General features: G+C 32.0%; 1 protein-coding gene across 1 annotated transcript; it reads left to right on the forward strand.

Moving 5' to 3' along the window:
• The first annotated feature begins 4,723 nt into the window (after positions 1 to 4,723).
• LOC110670773 (uncharacterized) lies at positions 4,724 to 7,563 on the forward strand. The gene is made up of 4 exons (XM_021832945.2): positions 4,724 to 5,425; positions 6,594 to 6,686; positions 6,799 to 6,866; positions 7,121 to 7,563. Exons 1-4 carry the CDS (start codon positions 4,802 to 4,804, stop codon positions 7,281 to 7,283), a joined length of 948 nt encoding a protein of 315 aa, XP_021688637.2. The 5' UTR covers positions 4,724 to 4,801; the 3' UTR covers positions 7,284 to 7,563.
• Positions 7,564 to 17,738: the final 10,175 nt, after the last annotated feature.

Consider the following 17,738-nt stretch of genomic DNA (forward strand, 5'->3'; position numbering starts at 1 on the left):
CGGATTTATAATTTTTTTAATCAATATATTAAAAGAATTATATATATTAAAAATAAAATTTTAAATTAATTTTTAAGTATTAAGAGTTTAATATTTAAAAATTTAATAAAATAAATTTTAACTAATCTAATGAACATTTTTATGTGAAAGGAAGAAAATAATCTATTATATTTAAGCAAGACATATAAATAAGTCATTTATTATAATATTTATAAAAAAAAAGAGTTAATAATTTAATTTATGAAAGCTTAATTTAAAAATATCCATATATTTATGTAGAAGATTATAATAAAAAGAATGACCAATTAACTTTTCATTTATTGAGATGAATCTGTCAATTCTCAATTTATCATAAATATATAAAATCACAGGTCTCATCATACTTCTTATCTTTTAATTCTATAATTAATTTTTTTTTTTTTTAAAATAAAAATGAAAAACCTCAACGATTAAGCGAATGTAAGCCAAAATTTTTCTTATTTTCCATGCAATGAAATGATATTATTTTCTTACATTTGAGAAAATGACAATGCCATCCATCCTTCTAGAAATTTAATCCAATTCGTCCACAGCCCATTAAAGGGTCCAAGGGAAATACTTTTATGAGCTGCTCATAATAGACTTTGACCCATTCGCACCTATAAATAACATTTTGGTGAACTAAAACTCTCTACTACGTACGTTGGCTTCTGTTTAAAATTGTAAATTAGACAATAATAAGATAAAATAAAATTTTAAAAATTTTGAATTTAAAATTTTAATTATTCATCATCAATTTACTATATTTATATTAAAAGTATTTTAAAAATTATCTTTTTTTTTTACAAACAGAATTAATCTAAAAAAAATTGACACCAACGAATTTTACTTCCATATTACTATAATTGTATTTAACTTCGCCTAAGTAGTTTGCGCTTAGCCGGTCCCAAGCCCGGATAAAGGAGGAGGGTTGCGGTAGGTAGGTGACAACCAGCGTAAAAATTTTGTCACACCTTATGATATGGATTCAAATGATATAAACGTTGGGGCGTCCTCTACTAACGACGCGCTACATCAGAGCCCGGGTGTAGTGAGAAATATGCAAGGGTGTAGGGCGTTCATCGAAAACGACGCACCATGCCGGCGCCCGGGTGTGGTGTTAAGTGAGCAAGGGTTCCCACATCATGGACGGATGTGGGTAAAAAAGTTAGTCCATAGGATAGACAGTAGAATAGATAGTGGAACAGAACACAAGATAGACATAGAAAACAATAGAAGATATAATAAAAAGAGACCAATTAGGAAGAAACATGATAGGAGGAGGATCAGGGTTGGTACTTGGAATGTTGGATCACTTACAGGAAAATTAATGGAGCTTATGGATACCTTGGAAAGGAGAAAGGTGAATATTGCTTGCATTTTGGAGACTAAATGGGTAAGAGAGAAAAGCAAAGAAGTGAGTAATTCAGAGTACAAACTGTTGTTTACCGGAAAGGAGAGAAAAAAGAACGGAGTGGGCATAATCATAGACAGGACATTGAAAGACGCTGTAATAGCTGTGAAAAGAGTAGGAGATAGAATTATACTAGTAAAGCTAGTACTAGAAGGAAAAACAATAAATGTAGTTAGTGCTTATGCCCCACAAATAGGACTAGATAGTGAGAGTAAACAAAGGTTTTTGGAAGATATGGATGATTTAATGCAAAGCATACCAAATGAAGAGAATATTTTCATTGGTGGAGATTTGAATGGACATATAGAAAGTGATAGGCAAGGCTATGAGAATGTTCATGGAGGTTTTGGTTTTGGCAGTCGAAATGAGGAGGGAAAAAACATCCTGGATTTTGCTATGGCATATGACCTAATACTAGCAAATACCAACTTTATAAAAAGAGAGTCACGTTTAGTGACTTTCAAAAGTGGGCAACATAGAAGCCAAACTCTTAACCAGGAAGACAAATAGAGCTCTATGCAAGGATTGTAAGGTCATTCCAGGAGAGGCTTTAACAAGTCATTTCGGTTAGTGGTCTTGAATGTCAAGTTTAGGAACAATTCAAATAAGGTCAGAAGAAATAGTGTAGCTCGAACAAAGTGGTGGGAGTTCAAAGGAGTAAAGCAAGTGAAGTTCAAAAATGAGCTTCTCGAGTCTGAAGCATGGAAGCTGAATATGGAGGCCAATGATATGTGGATACAAATGGCATCAAAAATTAGAGAAGTGGCTAGAAAAGTACTTGGAGAGTCTAAAGGACATGGACCACCCTCAAAAGAGAGATGGTGGTGGAATGAGGAAGTACAAAAGGTAGTGAAGAGAAAAAGAGAATGGTATAAGAAATTACCTAAATGTGATCATAATGAGGCATATGAACAGTACAAGATAGCAAATAAAGAGGAAATAAAGGCAGTTAGTCAAGCAAGAGCACAAGCCTTTGAAAAGTTATATGAGAAACTTGGAACTAAAGAAGGGGAGAAAGATATTTATAGATTAGCAAAGAGGAGAGAAAGGAAATGTCAAGATCTCAATCAACTTAGGTGCATTAAGGATAAAGAAGGAAAAGTTTTGGTGAAAGATGAGGACATTAAAGAAAGATGGAGAAATTATTTTAATGATCTCTTTAATAATAGTCAAAATGGTAATAGCGTGAATATAGACTATAGAATGATAGAAAAGAATGTGAATTATACTAGAAGGATTAGATCTTTAGAAGTAAAGGAAGCACTTAAGAGAATGAAAGTGGGTAAAGCCTGTGGACCCGATAGAATACCAATTGAAGTGTGGAAGTGTTTGGGAGATATGGGAGTGGCATGGTTAACTAAATTATTTAATAAGATTCTAAACTCAAAGAAAATGCCTGATGAATGGAGGAGGAGTATTTTAGTACATATTTTTAAAAATAAGGGAGATATACAGAGTTGCTCGAACTATAGGAGAATTAAACTCATGAGCCATACTATGAAGTTGTGGGAGAGAGTTGTAGAGCATCGACTGCGTCGTGATACTTCTATCTCTCTCAATCAATTTGGCTTCATGCCCGGTCGTTCAACTATGGAAGCTATCTTTCTCATTAGAAGCTTGATGGATAAATATAGAGATGTGAAGAAAGATCTACACATGGTTTTTATTGATTTGGAGAAGGCTTATGATAGTGTTCCAAGAGATGTCCTATGGAGTGTGTTAGAACAAAAGAGGGTATCTAATAGGTACATACAAGTGTTGAAAGATATGTATGAAGGAGCAAGTACTATTGTGCGCACAGTGGGAGGGGACATAAGAGATTTTCCGATCTCAATTGGATTACACCAAGGATCAGCTATAAGCCCTTACCTTTTTACATTAGTTTTAGATGAGTTGACGAAACATATACAAGAGAGTATTCATTGGTGCATGATGTTTGCGGATGATATTATTCTGATAGATGAGACGCGAGAAGGAGTCAATAGAAAGCTAGAGCTTTGGAGAAGTACTCTAGAGTCAAAGGGCTTTAAGTTAAGTAGAACGAAGACAGAATACATGCATTGCAAGTTCAATGAAGGTCAAACTGGCGATAGGGAAGGAGTTAGTTTTGATGGAGTGGTATTGTCCCAAAGTAATCACTTTAAATATCTCAGCTCAGTCCTTCAAGTAGATGGTGGATGTGAGGAGGATATTAGTCATAGGATTAAAGCCGGATGGTTGAAGTGGAGACGTGTCACGGGAGTTTTATGTAATCACAAAATTCCCAATAAGTTAAAAGGAAAATTTTACCGTACAGCCATACGACCGGCTATGTTATATGGTAGTGAGTGTTGGGCATTGAAAGAGTCGTATGCGTCTATGATAAGAGTTGCAGAGATGAGAATGTTAAGGTGGATGAGTGGCCATACTAGACTAGATAAAGTCCGTAATGAGAGTATTAGAGAAAAGGTAGGAGTGGTACCAATTGAGGATAAGTTGAGAGAAGGGAGATTGAGGTGGTTTGGTCATGTGAAGCCTAGACATACGGAGGCTCCAGTTAGACAAGTAGAGCACATTAGGGTAGAGGATAGAAAGAAAAAAAGGGGTAGACCTAAATTGACTTGGAGGAGAGTATTACAACATGACCTAGAAGTATTACAAATTTCTGAGGATTTAACAAAAAATCGTTTAGAGTGAAGAAAGCGAATCCATATAGCCGACCTCAAATTTTTGGGATAAAAGCTTAGTTGAGTTGAGTTGAGTTGAGTATTACTATAATTGTATTTAAAATTATTAAACTTCAAATTTTAATTTCAGTTAAAATTATAATATTAAAATTATATTCAGAATTATAAAATTTCTTAAGTCTGTTTGGTATAAATCAAATTTTAAAAATATGTGAACATATTAAATATGAGTAAACAATGAGCGAGAAAACTTATCATCTCATAAGTCTTTTTTCTTTTTTTTGTCACGAATATTCTCTGATCTTTTTTCTATTTAAAATGCTTGACATGACCAATCTAAATTTAATCTAAATTTATTGACTCAACGAGACCTTATTAAAGAAATTGCTGATAGGGTTGATATTTTCATTAAACTTAAAAAAAAAAAAAATTGATTTTTCTACTTTGGTGTTGCATGTTAAAAGCCGCCATGCGATGTTCAACACAAGGAAAAAATAAATAAATAAATAAATAAATAAGAGAAAAAGACCAAAACGGCATAAGAGGCAGCACGACCAATTGAATACGACCTCATCGACAAAACTATTATTTATTTTATTTACTACAAAAATGAAGATTATTAAACTAATAAACATAATTAAATGAGGCTAAATCCCATCATCACCGAGAACACGAGAAAAGAGATTAGAGAGCAGAGACAAGAATGGCGAAGTGTTTTAGCTTCAGTGCCTCCCGAGACTCCTGCTACCGCTACTTCTTCACTAAGGCGGGCCTCAAATCCTCCACCACCGATCTCGGTGATGGCACCGTCATGCACTGCTGGGTCCCCAAAACTCATTTCCCGGCCAAGCCTTCGCTGGTCTTGATCCACGGCTTCGGTGCCAACGCAATGTGGCAATTCAACGACTTCATCCCTCCCTTGAAGTCCAAATTCAATCTCTACGTCCCTGACCTCCTCTTTTTCGGCGATTCCTACACGACCCGACCAGAGAGGACCGAGGCGTTTCAAGCCCAGTGCATCATGGCTCTTATGGATGCGCTTAATGTAAAGAACATGGATCTTATGGGGTTGAGTTATGGTGGTTTCGTGGCTTACAGCATGGCGGCGCAGTTCAAGGAGCGCGTCGGGCGAGTGGTGCTGGGGTGCGCTGGAGTATGCTTGGAGGAGAAGGACATGGAGGAAGGGATGTTTAAAGTGAAGACTGTGGATGAGGCAATTAGTATTTTGTTGCCTCAGAGTCCCGAGAAAGTTAGACAGTTGATGCGATTGTCTTTTCATAAGCCTCCAAAGCCTGCTCCGACTTGTTTTCTAAGCGATTTTATTGAGGTCAGATTAATTCAGTTTTATCAATTGAATTGCCCGCTTTTTTTAAATTGATTTCTTGTGTGAATGGATATAGAACCATTTTATGATTGTTTCTATCTGTTCGTAACTAAGTTTGAATTCAATTCATGTAATTATCTTGAATTCAATTGCAATTAAAGGCCTTGAATGTTAATGATGCAAATGAATTTGATTTGAATGCTTTTATGAACTCTAAGAGGTGGAACAGTAAAGTTTCCATTTGGGATGTACGAGTTCCAGCTGCAGAATAGCCTCTTAAATCAGGGGTAAGGTTGCATACATCAATGCTCCTCAGAGTGTGAGGTGCTTCATGCTTTTGTGAACTCCACAGAACAAGAACTTGCTTAATAACTTGGTAGTTAGAAGAGGATATTCATACCTCACTTTTTTTTTTCAATGAATTTTTGAGGAGTCATGTGTCAAGACTAGCATGTTCTGTTTTGATGGATTGCACATCTTTGAAATTGAAATTGAAATTGAAATTGAAATTGTGAGAGTAAAGATTGATTTGAGTAATGAATTTGACTGCAATGCTTTTCTAAATAGTTATGGTATTGGACAAGAGTACGGAATTTTGGATAATTAAAAAAAAACTTCCAAAAATTAATGAGGTTTATTCATTTTGTACCTGCAGTGACTTGGGATGACATAAGAAGATGGGTGAAGTCATGGAAGTAGTGCTAGTTAATGACTATGAAAGTTTGTATGTATTAGACTGAAATGGCAACGATTCGAAAAATGATAGTTTAGTACTTGTATTAAAATGAAGAAAATAAATTGATCATGTCATATGCAATCTTTGCTTTTCTTGCATTTTTTGTTGGTTTCCTCAAAACCAAATAATTTCTTAAGTTGTAAGCTTTTATCCAATTTTGGCTTTTATTTCTTCTCATTATTACCATCATTCATGGTAGTTTTCGGAAAATTTCTTCCATTATCATGTTATATGCTTCTTTCCTTCCATTTTGAGTTGATATGTGCCTATGACAGGCAGAAATCAATTAAGACATTATCAAAAGGATTGGTGAGATTATATTAGAGGGTACAATTTTTTATGTAGAAAGTAGATTTTTTTCTTGTTGTGAGTAACTGGAATGAATTCTGTTTTCTTCTTGTGAAACTTGCGTTACGAGTTTGGTTGTATGGGCAGGTCATGTGCACAGAATATCGTCAAGAGAAGAAAGAACTGATTCAGGCATTGCACAATGGTAGAAAGCTGTCTAATCTTCCCAAGATAATCCAGGTTTTATAATCTGCACATCTATGTATCTCCATTTATTATTCTGTGGTTCAACTTAGTTTTTCTTTCATCTTCTTGTTCACCTTCTAAAGATGTAGTTTTCTCCTATATGCAGCCTACGCTAATAATCTGGGGAGAATATGACCAGGTCTTCCCAGTGGAACTGGCACATAGATTAAAACGGTTAGTCTGGAACTTGGTAGCATTTTGCATTTTCAAGATCTCCATTCTTCCTGATACAGGAGAACAATAGAAACATTTGTTTTTCTGGCAAACTGAAAAACTGCTCTACCTCCTCTCTTTTAGTCCCAGATATCTTCTTCTCCTTCTTAGCAACCCACTGGAATTTATGTAATCTGCTATGCATTGAACCTTATGGCAACTTTGTGAGTTGATTTCAATATTGATCGATGATTTTTCCTCCTTTACCTGTACAGGCATATTGGTGAAAATGCTGAATTAGTGATAATAAAAAATGTGGGGCATGCACTTAATGCAGAGAGGCCTAAAGAGCTGTACAAGCACATGAAGTCTTTTCTCATTGACACTCTACCACCTTCGAAGCAAGGAAAATACACAAATGGTCACAAAGCAGATTGAAATGTCTGCAAGCAGGGAACGGTCTTTCTAGGTGTTTAGCTATGGTTCCTCTATCTCTCAGGAAGTTTGCTAGGTTACTCATGGAATTTTATCTGGAAGGGCTGAGTCCTGGCTTTGACGATTGACAATGAGCAGATTACATGCTGGTATACTTTCCCTTGTTAGTGACTGGACTTTTAAGAGAGTTGGCATTTATTATTGTTGAAGCCCCCTCTAGTGTATGAGTTCTTGTACATTGGATATGTATAATATAATGGAGCGATTTCTGCTTGAGAGTACAGTGAAATGTTGCCTTGCATATAGATATTTAAGTAGCTTACTACTATACATATACATACCCCTTTAGTATCTTGCTAATAGAAGCTTGTTAAGGGATCCAATTGAACATTGTTGTCATTATGATGCTGGTGGATTGCACTTAAAATGCTTATAATAAAAAAATCATTCGAATGAGCTTTACTTAGTGGTATTGGACTTGTCTTACGAGTTCTTGAGTCTGAGTTTGAGTTTTAGTTGGAGTAAAAAAAAAAGTGTTTAAAGTGTTTTTTTTTTTTTGGAGTAAGGGAATGGGAAGAGTGGAGACTTGAATCTGAGTCGGTGAATGATATGCCTTTAGTTATTGAAACAAGTCAAGTTAGACATATGTCCTGATATATATTATTTTATAAGTTTGTGGCAACAGGTCATTGTGCTGTTGGTATACTCTAAACCGTCCCTTTGGCTTGTGAACAGACTGCCTAATTATTTGAGCTTTGTTTATGTAACTTTGCCTTATGGCATGCAACTTAATATATTAAGCTGAGTCCCAGATAAAGTTTTACCGTACCTAATACACCTCCTTTTGGGCAGGGATGGACAAAAGATTAAAATTTAAGGTGGCCAAAAGATTCATAAAAATATTATGATATAATTAATAAAAATTTGCAATACAAATTATTATTGAAAAATTTGCCCTTAGTTTTAGGTTTTTAATTTATAAACTCTTTTTATTACGTTTTGGTCCTTTATTTTTTTCAATTTGGTCCTTATTCTCTCCTGAGAATTCATGGATGAGATTAGTAGGAATGATCTCTAACCATGATTAATGATCATCTTTCTAGAGCCACACACTCATGCTTTTGTAAAACCTAGTCCAAAAGTCTCTAGAGTTGGTAGAAGAAGCATCATTACACGTAGATATTGACAGAACTTTGCATGAACTTCTTATAAGAAAACGAGCATGTATCAAGGGCATGTTTGACATTATCATTAAATTTATTATTAGGAAAAACTCTTTACTAGTACAGCATTCAAAAACCTTTGGCCAAAATGTTTTGTTTTTTCCTAATATTTATATGTGGCCGAAAATTTTTTATATTTGCATAAATGTTAAGTGAAAAATTTAAAAGTAAATCATATGATCATTTTATATAAATTTTCATATTTATATAAATATGAAAGATTTTAAAAATAAATGATCATATGAGTTATTTAAAAATAAAGATTTATATAAATATGAAAAATTTTTAAAAATCAAATATTCAAGTGATTTACTTTTCCTTTATTATTTATTTTTAAAGTTTTATTTTTATAAATGTTCAGTTCAAAGTAAATAATAAGAATAAATGTATCAATTTGTACATCTTAATTTATTAAAATTAATAAAAAAATATAAATATAACAAATCTAAATAGAAGGCATACCATACAAATATATGTTATAAAATAGTTATATGTATTAAGTGAAAAAATAATAAAAGTAAAATACTAAAAAAAAAACAAACCACCTTGACTACTAATAGAATGAATTTGAATAATATAAAATAAGTTCAAACTTTTGAAAAATAGTATTCGTGACGAGTTCAAATCGGATTCAAATTTTATATGTATTCGTTGCCTAAATCTATTTATATAAATATTTAATTAAATAAAAAATATATGTTTTTTTAATAATAATATTTACAAATTTTATATTTTTATTTTAAATAAAATAGAATTTAAATATTTTTAAAATTATTAAATTTTAAAATATAAATTATTAATAAAAATAAATTTTTATATATATTATTAATTAAAAATATAAAATTAAATGAGTTTAAATATTTTTTAAATAATAATAATTAGGTTTGAAAATGTTCAGATGATTAATAAATTTTAATTGAATTTGATACAAATTTAAGTTTTAAAAATATTAATCAATTTCGGATAAAATAATTTTTTCAGATATTCTATCTATTGCCACACAAATTTAAATTATAATATAAACATATAAATATTTTTGAGTTAACTTACATTGTTAATAACTTTTCTTGTAATTTATTTATCTGTCATTGTGGTGTCAACTGGCCTTGAATTAATTACACCCATATGTGCCAAATTTTAAATTAATTGCATAACTAAAGTTATATATATATAGAGATATTTAATTTTTATAATTAAAATGTATAAAATTTAATTTAAAATGATTTTTTCATAATTTTTTTTATAAGATAAAAGTTTCATAGATAAGTGGATTAAAATATACGTTCGGAGCTTTAAGACCTAGCCTAGTACAATAAGGCCATAGATCATTCATAAACAAAAGAAAACTTGAGCCCAAAAGCTACCCCCACACAGAGGTTCAAAGCCGCACCCATTTCCACATTCATGATTAATACTTTTTATTCAGCAGACCAATTAAGACTTCAAGAAAATGGTAATTATGATATTTTCATTGCGTGGTGGTGAAGATTTCACTACGGCAATTGTATTTTTCTTGGGTGGGTTTTGGTCGTGGTTTCTAGAATGCAGCCCATTGAACGTGGACCGTCCACTAAATTAAAAAGTAATAAAATATTTATATTTTATTTTCAACTAAGGGTGCATTTAGTATAAGCTTAAAAAATTAATGGTTAAATATTAACTTATAAAATTTAAGAAAGTAATTATTAAAGGAGTAAAAAATATTTAATATTGTAATAATTAATAATATTTAGTACATAATTAAAAAATTGAACTCACATGAAAATATATAAATATCTATTTTTTATATTTTAATAACAAATATCAAAATTATTTTTTTATTTTTATTTTTGGTAATATTATTTTTTATTTGTAAATAATTTAATTTAAAATTTTATTATATATATATATATATATATCAAGGGATATCCATATGTTTTGATTGGTATAGTACAAAAAAAAATTCTATCAATTTACAAATTATATATACAGATTTTATTAGATCATAGCAAGCAAAGAAAATTTGAATATATATATATATATATATAATTTCTTTCAACTTATAATGGAATAAACAAGATAGAAATCTATATTTTTTACACTCAGAAAATTTATAGTCTTGCTTATGTGATTGAAAAAAAAAATCATACCTTCTTGTTATTGTAGGAGATGAAGAGTTTTTGAAGATGAATGGACCAAAAAATAAAATAAGTTGAGAATAAATAAAAAAAGATATATAAATAGTGTGTTTAGCTTCTGTTAATCTACCTACCCCAATGTTAACGTTTAACTCCTAAAAAGAGATTAAATATTAATGAGATTAAAAATTAACCTGCTCACTTTAAAGCATCCAAACAACATAAAAATTATAAGGTTAATTATTAACCCTTATTAACCTCATACCAAACACACCTTAACGATAATATTTTTTTTTTCACCTAATATTTTATTAGGAATGGCAATGAGTGAATCTAGTATGAGGATTGCTCCTTTATTCCTGCTCAATAGGAGTTTAGTCGAGATGAAAATTTTATTGTCTGGAAAAGGGCAGGGCAGGTTTTTCTTTTTATTTTATTTTAATTTATTAATATATAATATAAATTTATTATTAAAAAATAAAATATAAATTTTAAACATAATTTTAATAATATATTTATATATTTTTAAAATTATAATATTTAAATACATAAAAATAAATTATTTATTAATAAAAAAGTAATAATATATTATTATAGGGGACAGAAAAAAGGTGTCTCTTTTCCTATTTTACATAATATGGGGATTAGAATAGATAAAAAAAAATTAATCAAATTTAGAAAATTTTACCATTTCTTCATTATATTTTCTATGGACCACAAATTTATTGATAAGAAATATAGAAAATGATGAAAAATGCATTCAAACGTATGAAATATGCACCCTAAATTCCGCAAATGCCTTTAATCTCTTAAGGGCTTTTTTTTTTTTTTTTTTACTGAATAACCTAAGATTTGATATCAATTCTGTCATGACCCATTTAGAGACTAAACATAACACTAGGAATTTCGAAAGTTTAAGCTATCGAAACTCGTAATAAAGTTATTTATAACATAAACTTAACTGAGAGTTTTACAATAATAATAATAGTAGTAGTTGTTGTGTAGTACAAGTTCAGCGAAATAATTGGCCAAGTTTTAAATCAATCACATTGAGATGGCTCACAATATTCTAACACAATGGCCACAGAATTGGTATTTTTTAGGCATTATTATTCCTTGCTGAATTATTCGCACCCTTTGCCCCAAAACAAACTGCTTATTTGCACATGCAGTGATCAAGCTAGCCAATTCATATATATACTGTTGATGGGTGTCGAATCCATCAGAAATTAAATTAATTGAAATCACTAATTATGAAATATTTTCTACAGTAAGTGATAAATCTAGGTCGAACCTTAGAGACTGAATTATTAAATTTCGTGCACTTGTGTAATGGAAAAAGAAAAAAAGGTTGGAGGGGGGGGGGGGGGTTAATTCGCAATCCAAAGAAGAAATCAAAAATCCAAAATTAAGATCTAAAATTAAATAAGAAACTCTTAAATTAAACAAACTTCAGTCCAAGGTAATTTGCATTCTAATGCATTGATTTGATCATAGACAAAAGAAATACAATTATCTCTTATTGAATACTTAACGTAGATTTACCAAACAGCGATGTAAAATCCCTAACTTCCCTATACTCATCAATTCGAGCCCAGCACCTTTGTTAATTCTAATTATTAACTAAATTAGTATTAAGCAATCCTCATCAAATTAATAACTGCTTTAAGAATAGGAAGTAGTTAAGCTGAACAATAATTTATGAAGCATAAATCATTTAATTCACTCTATTATTTCCTTAGGTTATTATCGAAAACTGGGATCATAATCAATAAAATCTAATTGCTACTCATGTTCAATCTTACACAACAATTACGGATTATGAAAATGAACTAGCAATTGACTACATCAAATAATTAACTAATAGGCCTTTTTAGCAAATCATTCAATAGATCAAAGACAATGAAATTAGAAAACAATAGATATTTAAAAAGACATAAATTAAATTAAGAACCTGGTCTCACAAATCAAGCAAAAGAACTTGAATCTCTTGAACTGAATTAAAAACTCAGCCACTCATGTTCATGGCTTACAGAAAAATTAAAAAAGAAAATTGAAGAAATCTAGAATATGAATAGAGAACGAAAGTCTAATTCTCTCTTTTCGAGAGGCTGCGCCATGGTCCCTTGTGTCAGCTGCTGCCTCTTATATTTATAATAAATGGTCTAGGGTTAGGTTTTTAGAGTCTCTGTCAAAAACTACAACTGGAGCAAAATCAGGAAATTGATTGTCGACGGATACACGGCCCATGTATCACTACACGGCCTAGGGCCGTGTAACTTACTGAAGCTGAATGGGTATGTCTTGCACTGGCACAGAAGGTTACACGGGTCTCCAGGATTTACACGGGTCAAGTTACACGGCCCGTGTACTTTGTTTCTTCCTCGGTTCTCTGGATTTCTTCTAGCAGAATGTTACACAGGTTTATGGTTGTGCTTACACGACCCGTGTACTTTGCATCAACAACGCTTCTCAATTCTTCAACCTTTCCAAGTTTCCTTCCACACTTCTATGTTCTGGGACTTCACCAAAACTCTGAAAAATATAGCAAGAGTCAAATTAATGCAAATGCTGAAAATTTCTCCATTTAACACAATTATTTCAACAACTCTCTAAACATATGCCTAATAGATAATTATACTTTAATAAACTGAATTAGGCATAAAGATAGCCATTTAAGATTTTTAGAATTAACAGATTAATTTATTAGAATTGTAGATTAGATCAAGAACAAGTGCACTAACATTTTGATGCACTGCAGTTATGTTTGGCACTTTTGGGATGCGCTTAGGACACCAGATGTTGTCCCTCTAGCTTGTCCACACCAAGATCACCAATGGCAGCCCCTTGAACAACTTCTCAAGCCTTTCCAATTAATTAGAAAATCAGGTTTTGCCTTTAGAGATGTTATAGATGCATATAGCACACTAGAAACGATTTCTAGCAATTTTAATTCAAGAGAATGTTGGCAATTCTCTTTGAATTGATGAGAGATGAAGAAGATGAAAGGGGAGAGGCTCAAAGGTGGCGGCACCAAAGAGAGAATGAGCATATTGTATTTTTTTCTTTTCATCATTTTCCTTATATAGCTAGGTCACCATTTAAAACCCTTGCCACATGTCACCTTCTGATTGGATCTAGGTTTAATTAACCCAATCACATTGTGCCAAGTGTCAAACTTAAATTTAATCTTGACTTTAATCATCTTACATGATTAAAAGATAATTGGCAAGCTTATGTGTAGTGCCATGTGTCACCATCTCATGGCGCCACATGTCACCCTGTGAAATGACCAAAATACCCCTGTGTCTTAATTTTGAGTTCTCAACCCAAAATAATTATTTCTCTTCTTCTAATTAATTTATATCAAATATAAATTAATTAATTAATCTTTATTAATTAATTTCTCATAATTAAATTCATATTTAAACACTTTAAATATAAATTTAACTTATACTATACATCCAATAATATAGATTTGGTTTCAAGCTATGCTAGGGACTTTGCAATCTAATTGCAAATCAAACATATTTAATTAATCAATTAAACTCTGTAATTAATTAATTAAATCACATTTAATTTGATGATTACTTGTGTATGTGTGTGACTCACTAGGCTCATCACTAATTGGCAATGAGATATGATATCAACTCTTAATATCATCAGAACTCTTTCTTACCATAAATGATTTCTGTAAATCATTTTATGCAGCTCATAGACTATGATTAACACCTAGCATAGCATACCATAGCCACCTAATTAGTAATAAGGTTTACCTTAAATGAACCTATAATCATATGTTACCATGCACTAGAATCTCTCTGTTACAAAATCCCAATTCGACCTGGAGTAATGGTTTATGTCTAACCCCATTTGCTATGAATATTATTTTCTCTTTTAATTCCAGTTCTTGATTAAAACGATTTTCTCATTAGAAACTCTTTTATGATTAAATCTATCTGTCCTGGCCAAGAACTTGTAACATCAAGAACAATTAAATGAATATAGGATTTTATCCCTATTTACTTAGGGTAACAGATTCCATCTTGATCAACACCTACCTCTATATATAACTAGTAGGAGCCAACACATGTCCATATACCCATACACAGTACAAGTATGAAAGCAGTATCAAACTCAAACCACCTATATATAAGATAACTGTGCTATCTCAGGTCTAAAGATTATATGCACTGATATGATTTATGATAATATATTGACAAGAGTAAACTCCATGTGCTTGTCATAAATGTCACTAGTTCGGCCTACTTATCATGTATAAACGCCTATCATGTTTCTTATATGGCATGAGACTCACCATTCTATCTTATTTATATCTCATATAAATATATTGGGAACAAACATGAATACAATCTTTCTGGATAAGTCATGTCCTGTGTGAAGTATCCTCGATTGTGAACCAATTTATGATACTTTGTGCTAGAAATATTGTCACTCATATTCTTAACAACTTAAGAATAGAATTTCTAACAAAATATCAATGGACCTTTTCTATTACACATAAATATATTATGTAAACGAAAAAGTGAAAATGCCTTTTATTAATAAAACATGTATAAGATACATACTAAATGATATGCTCTAGGGCATACTACTAATAATCTTCTACTAGCACTAGAGCCATTCATTACAATATCTTAGACTCATCTTCTCAAGATGTCGGTCTAGCTGAGTTAGTGACATAGGCTTAGTGAATGAATCAGCTGAATTTTCAGCTGATGCTATTTTCTACATGGTTACATCGCCTCGCTCAACTATTTCTTTGATAATGTGGTAGCGCCTTTCTATGTGTTTGGATTTCTGGTGAGACCGGGGTTCCTTAGCCTGTATGACTGCTCCATTGTTGTCACAGTGAAGTGGAACTGCTAACTCAATGGAAGGAACTACTGCAAGTTCTATCATGAACTTCTTTATTCAAACAGCTTTCTTTACAGCATCTGATGTAGCAATATACTCAGTCTCGGTAGTGGAATCTGCAGTCGTACTCTGTTTGGAACTCTTCTAACTGACTGCAACTCCATTACAAATGAACACATACCCAGAGGTAGACTTTCTATCATCGATATCTGATTGGAAATCAGAATCAGTATAACCATCCAATTGAAAGTCTCCACCTCCATAAATCAAGAATAAATCCTTAGTTCTTCTCAAGTACTTAAGGATATTCTTGACAGCTATCCAGTGTTCTAAACTTGGATTGGATTGATACCTACTAGTCAAATTAATAGCATATGCAATATCCGGCCTAGTACACAGCATTGCATACATCAAACTTCCAATAGCCAAAGCATATGGAATCCTGGCCATTTTATCTCTTTCTTCAGGTGTCTTTGGAGACATCTCTTTAGAAAGGTGGATACCATGTCTCACTGGTAACAATCCTCTCTCGGAATCAAGCATGTTAAACTTCTTTAATACCTTTTCCAAGTATAAACTTTGGGATAAATCAATTATTCTTTTTGCTCTATCTCTATAGATGCAAATCCCAAGAATATAGGTTGCCTCTCCTAAGTCTTTCATGGAGAATGTATTTGACAACTATACCTTTACAGTTGTCAACATACCTGTGTCATTACCCATCAATAAAATGTCATCCACATATAAGACAAGGAAAGTGACAGCACTATCACTAACCTTCGTATATACACATGGCTCATCCTCATTTTTGATAAAACCAAATGACTTAATGGCTTCATCAAAACAGATGTTCCAACTTCTCGAAGCTTGTTTCAATCCATAAATGGATCACTTTAGCTTGCATACTTTGGAATCATCTTAGGATTTAAAACCCCTAGGTTATTCCATGAAAATGTTTCTTCAATGTATCCATTGAGAAAAGCTGTTTTGACATCCATTTGCCAAATCTCATAATCATAGGATGCAACTATTGCTAATAGAATCATAATTGATTTAAGCATGGAAACAGGCAAGAAAGTCTCCTTATAGTCAATTTCTTGCCTTTGGCGAAACCCTTTTGCTACTAGCCTTGCTTTATAGGTCTCTACCTTTCCATCAGAACCAATTTTCTTTTTAAAGACCCATTTATTCCGTATAGGTACAATACCTTCAGGTGGGTCAACAAGATCCCAAACTTGATTCTTATACATGGAATCAATCTCGGATTTCATAGCATTAATCCATTTTGAAGAGTCTATATCTGATATAGCTTCTTCATAGATAAGTGGATCATCTCCATGATCTACTTCTTCATGAGTAAACAACTCTTGTTCTTCTTTATGAAGAAACCATATCTCACTGGTGGGTGAGATACCCTGGTTGATCTACGAGGAACAGCTGTAGATGTTTCATCAATAGGTGTAGGTTGACTACATGGATCCATATCCATCTGATCTATTGGTTGATCAGAATTCTCCAATTTTAACTCTATTTGCCTTCCTTTGCCTCCTTCTTGAACAAATTGTTGTTCAAAAATTGTGGCATCTCTACTTACCACAATCTTTTGTGATGTAGGCAAATAAAAATAATATCCAAAACTATCTGTTGGATATCCAATAAATCGACCCTTTTCTTATCTAGTTTCTAATTTATCAGTGTTCGACTTTTTGATATAAGCTGGACAACCCCAAATCTTAACATGCTTAAGACTTGGTTTTCTTCCATGCCATATCTCATAAGGTGTGGAAGATATTGATTTTGATGGAATTCTATTCAGAATATGCAAAGCTGATTCTAATGCAAATCCCCAAAAGGAGATTGGCATATCATTATAGCTCATCATACTACGTACCATATCCAATAAGGTACGATTTCTCCTTTTAGATACACCATTCAGCTGTGATGTTCCTGGAGGAGTCAGCTGGGAAACAATGTCATGCTCTCTCAAGTATTCATCAAATTCAGTACTCAAGTATTCACCTCCACGATCTAATCCAAAAGTTTTAATACTTTTTCCTGTCTGATTTTCTACTTCAGATTTAAATTCTTTGAACTTTTCAAAAGATTCATGTTTGTATTTCATCAAATACAAATACCCAAACCTTGATTTATCATCAGTAAAGGTAATAAAATAATGAAAACTGCCTCTAGCCATTTCTCTAAATGGACCACATACATCACTATGTATTAGCTCTAAAATA

Source organism: Hevea brasiliensis, chromosome 10, assembly GCF_030052815.1.
Source record: "Hevea brasiliensis isolate MT/VB/25A 57/8 chromosome 10, ASM3005281v1, whole genome shotgun sequence".
Classification (NCBI taxonomy): domain Eukaryota; kingdom Viridiplantae; phylum Streptophyta; class Magnoliopsida; order Malpighiales; family Euphorbiaceae; genus Hevea; species Hevea brasiliensis.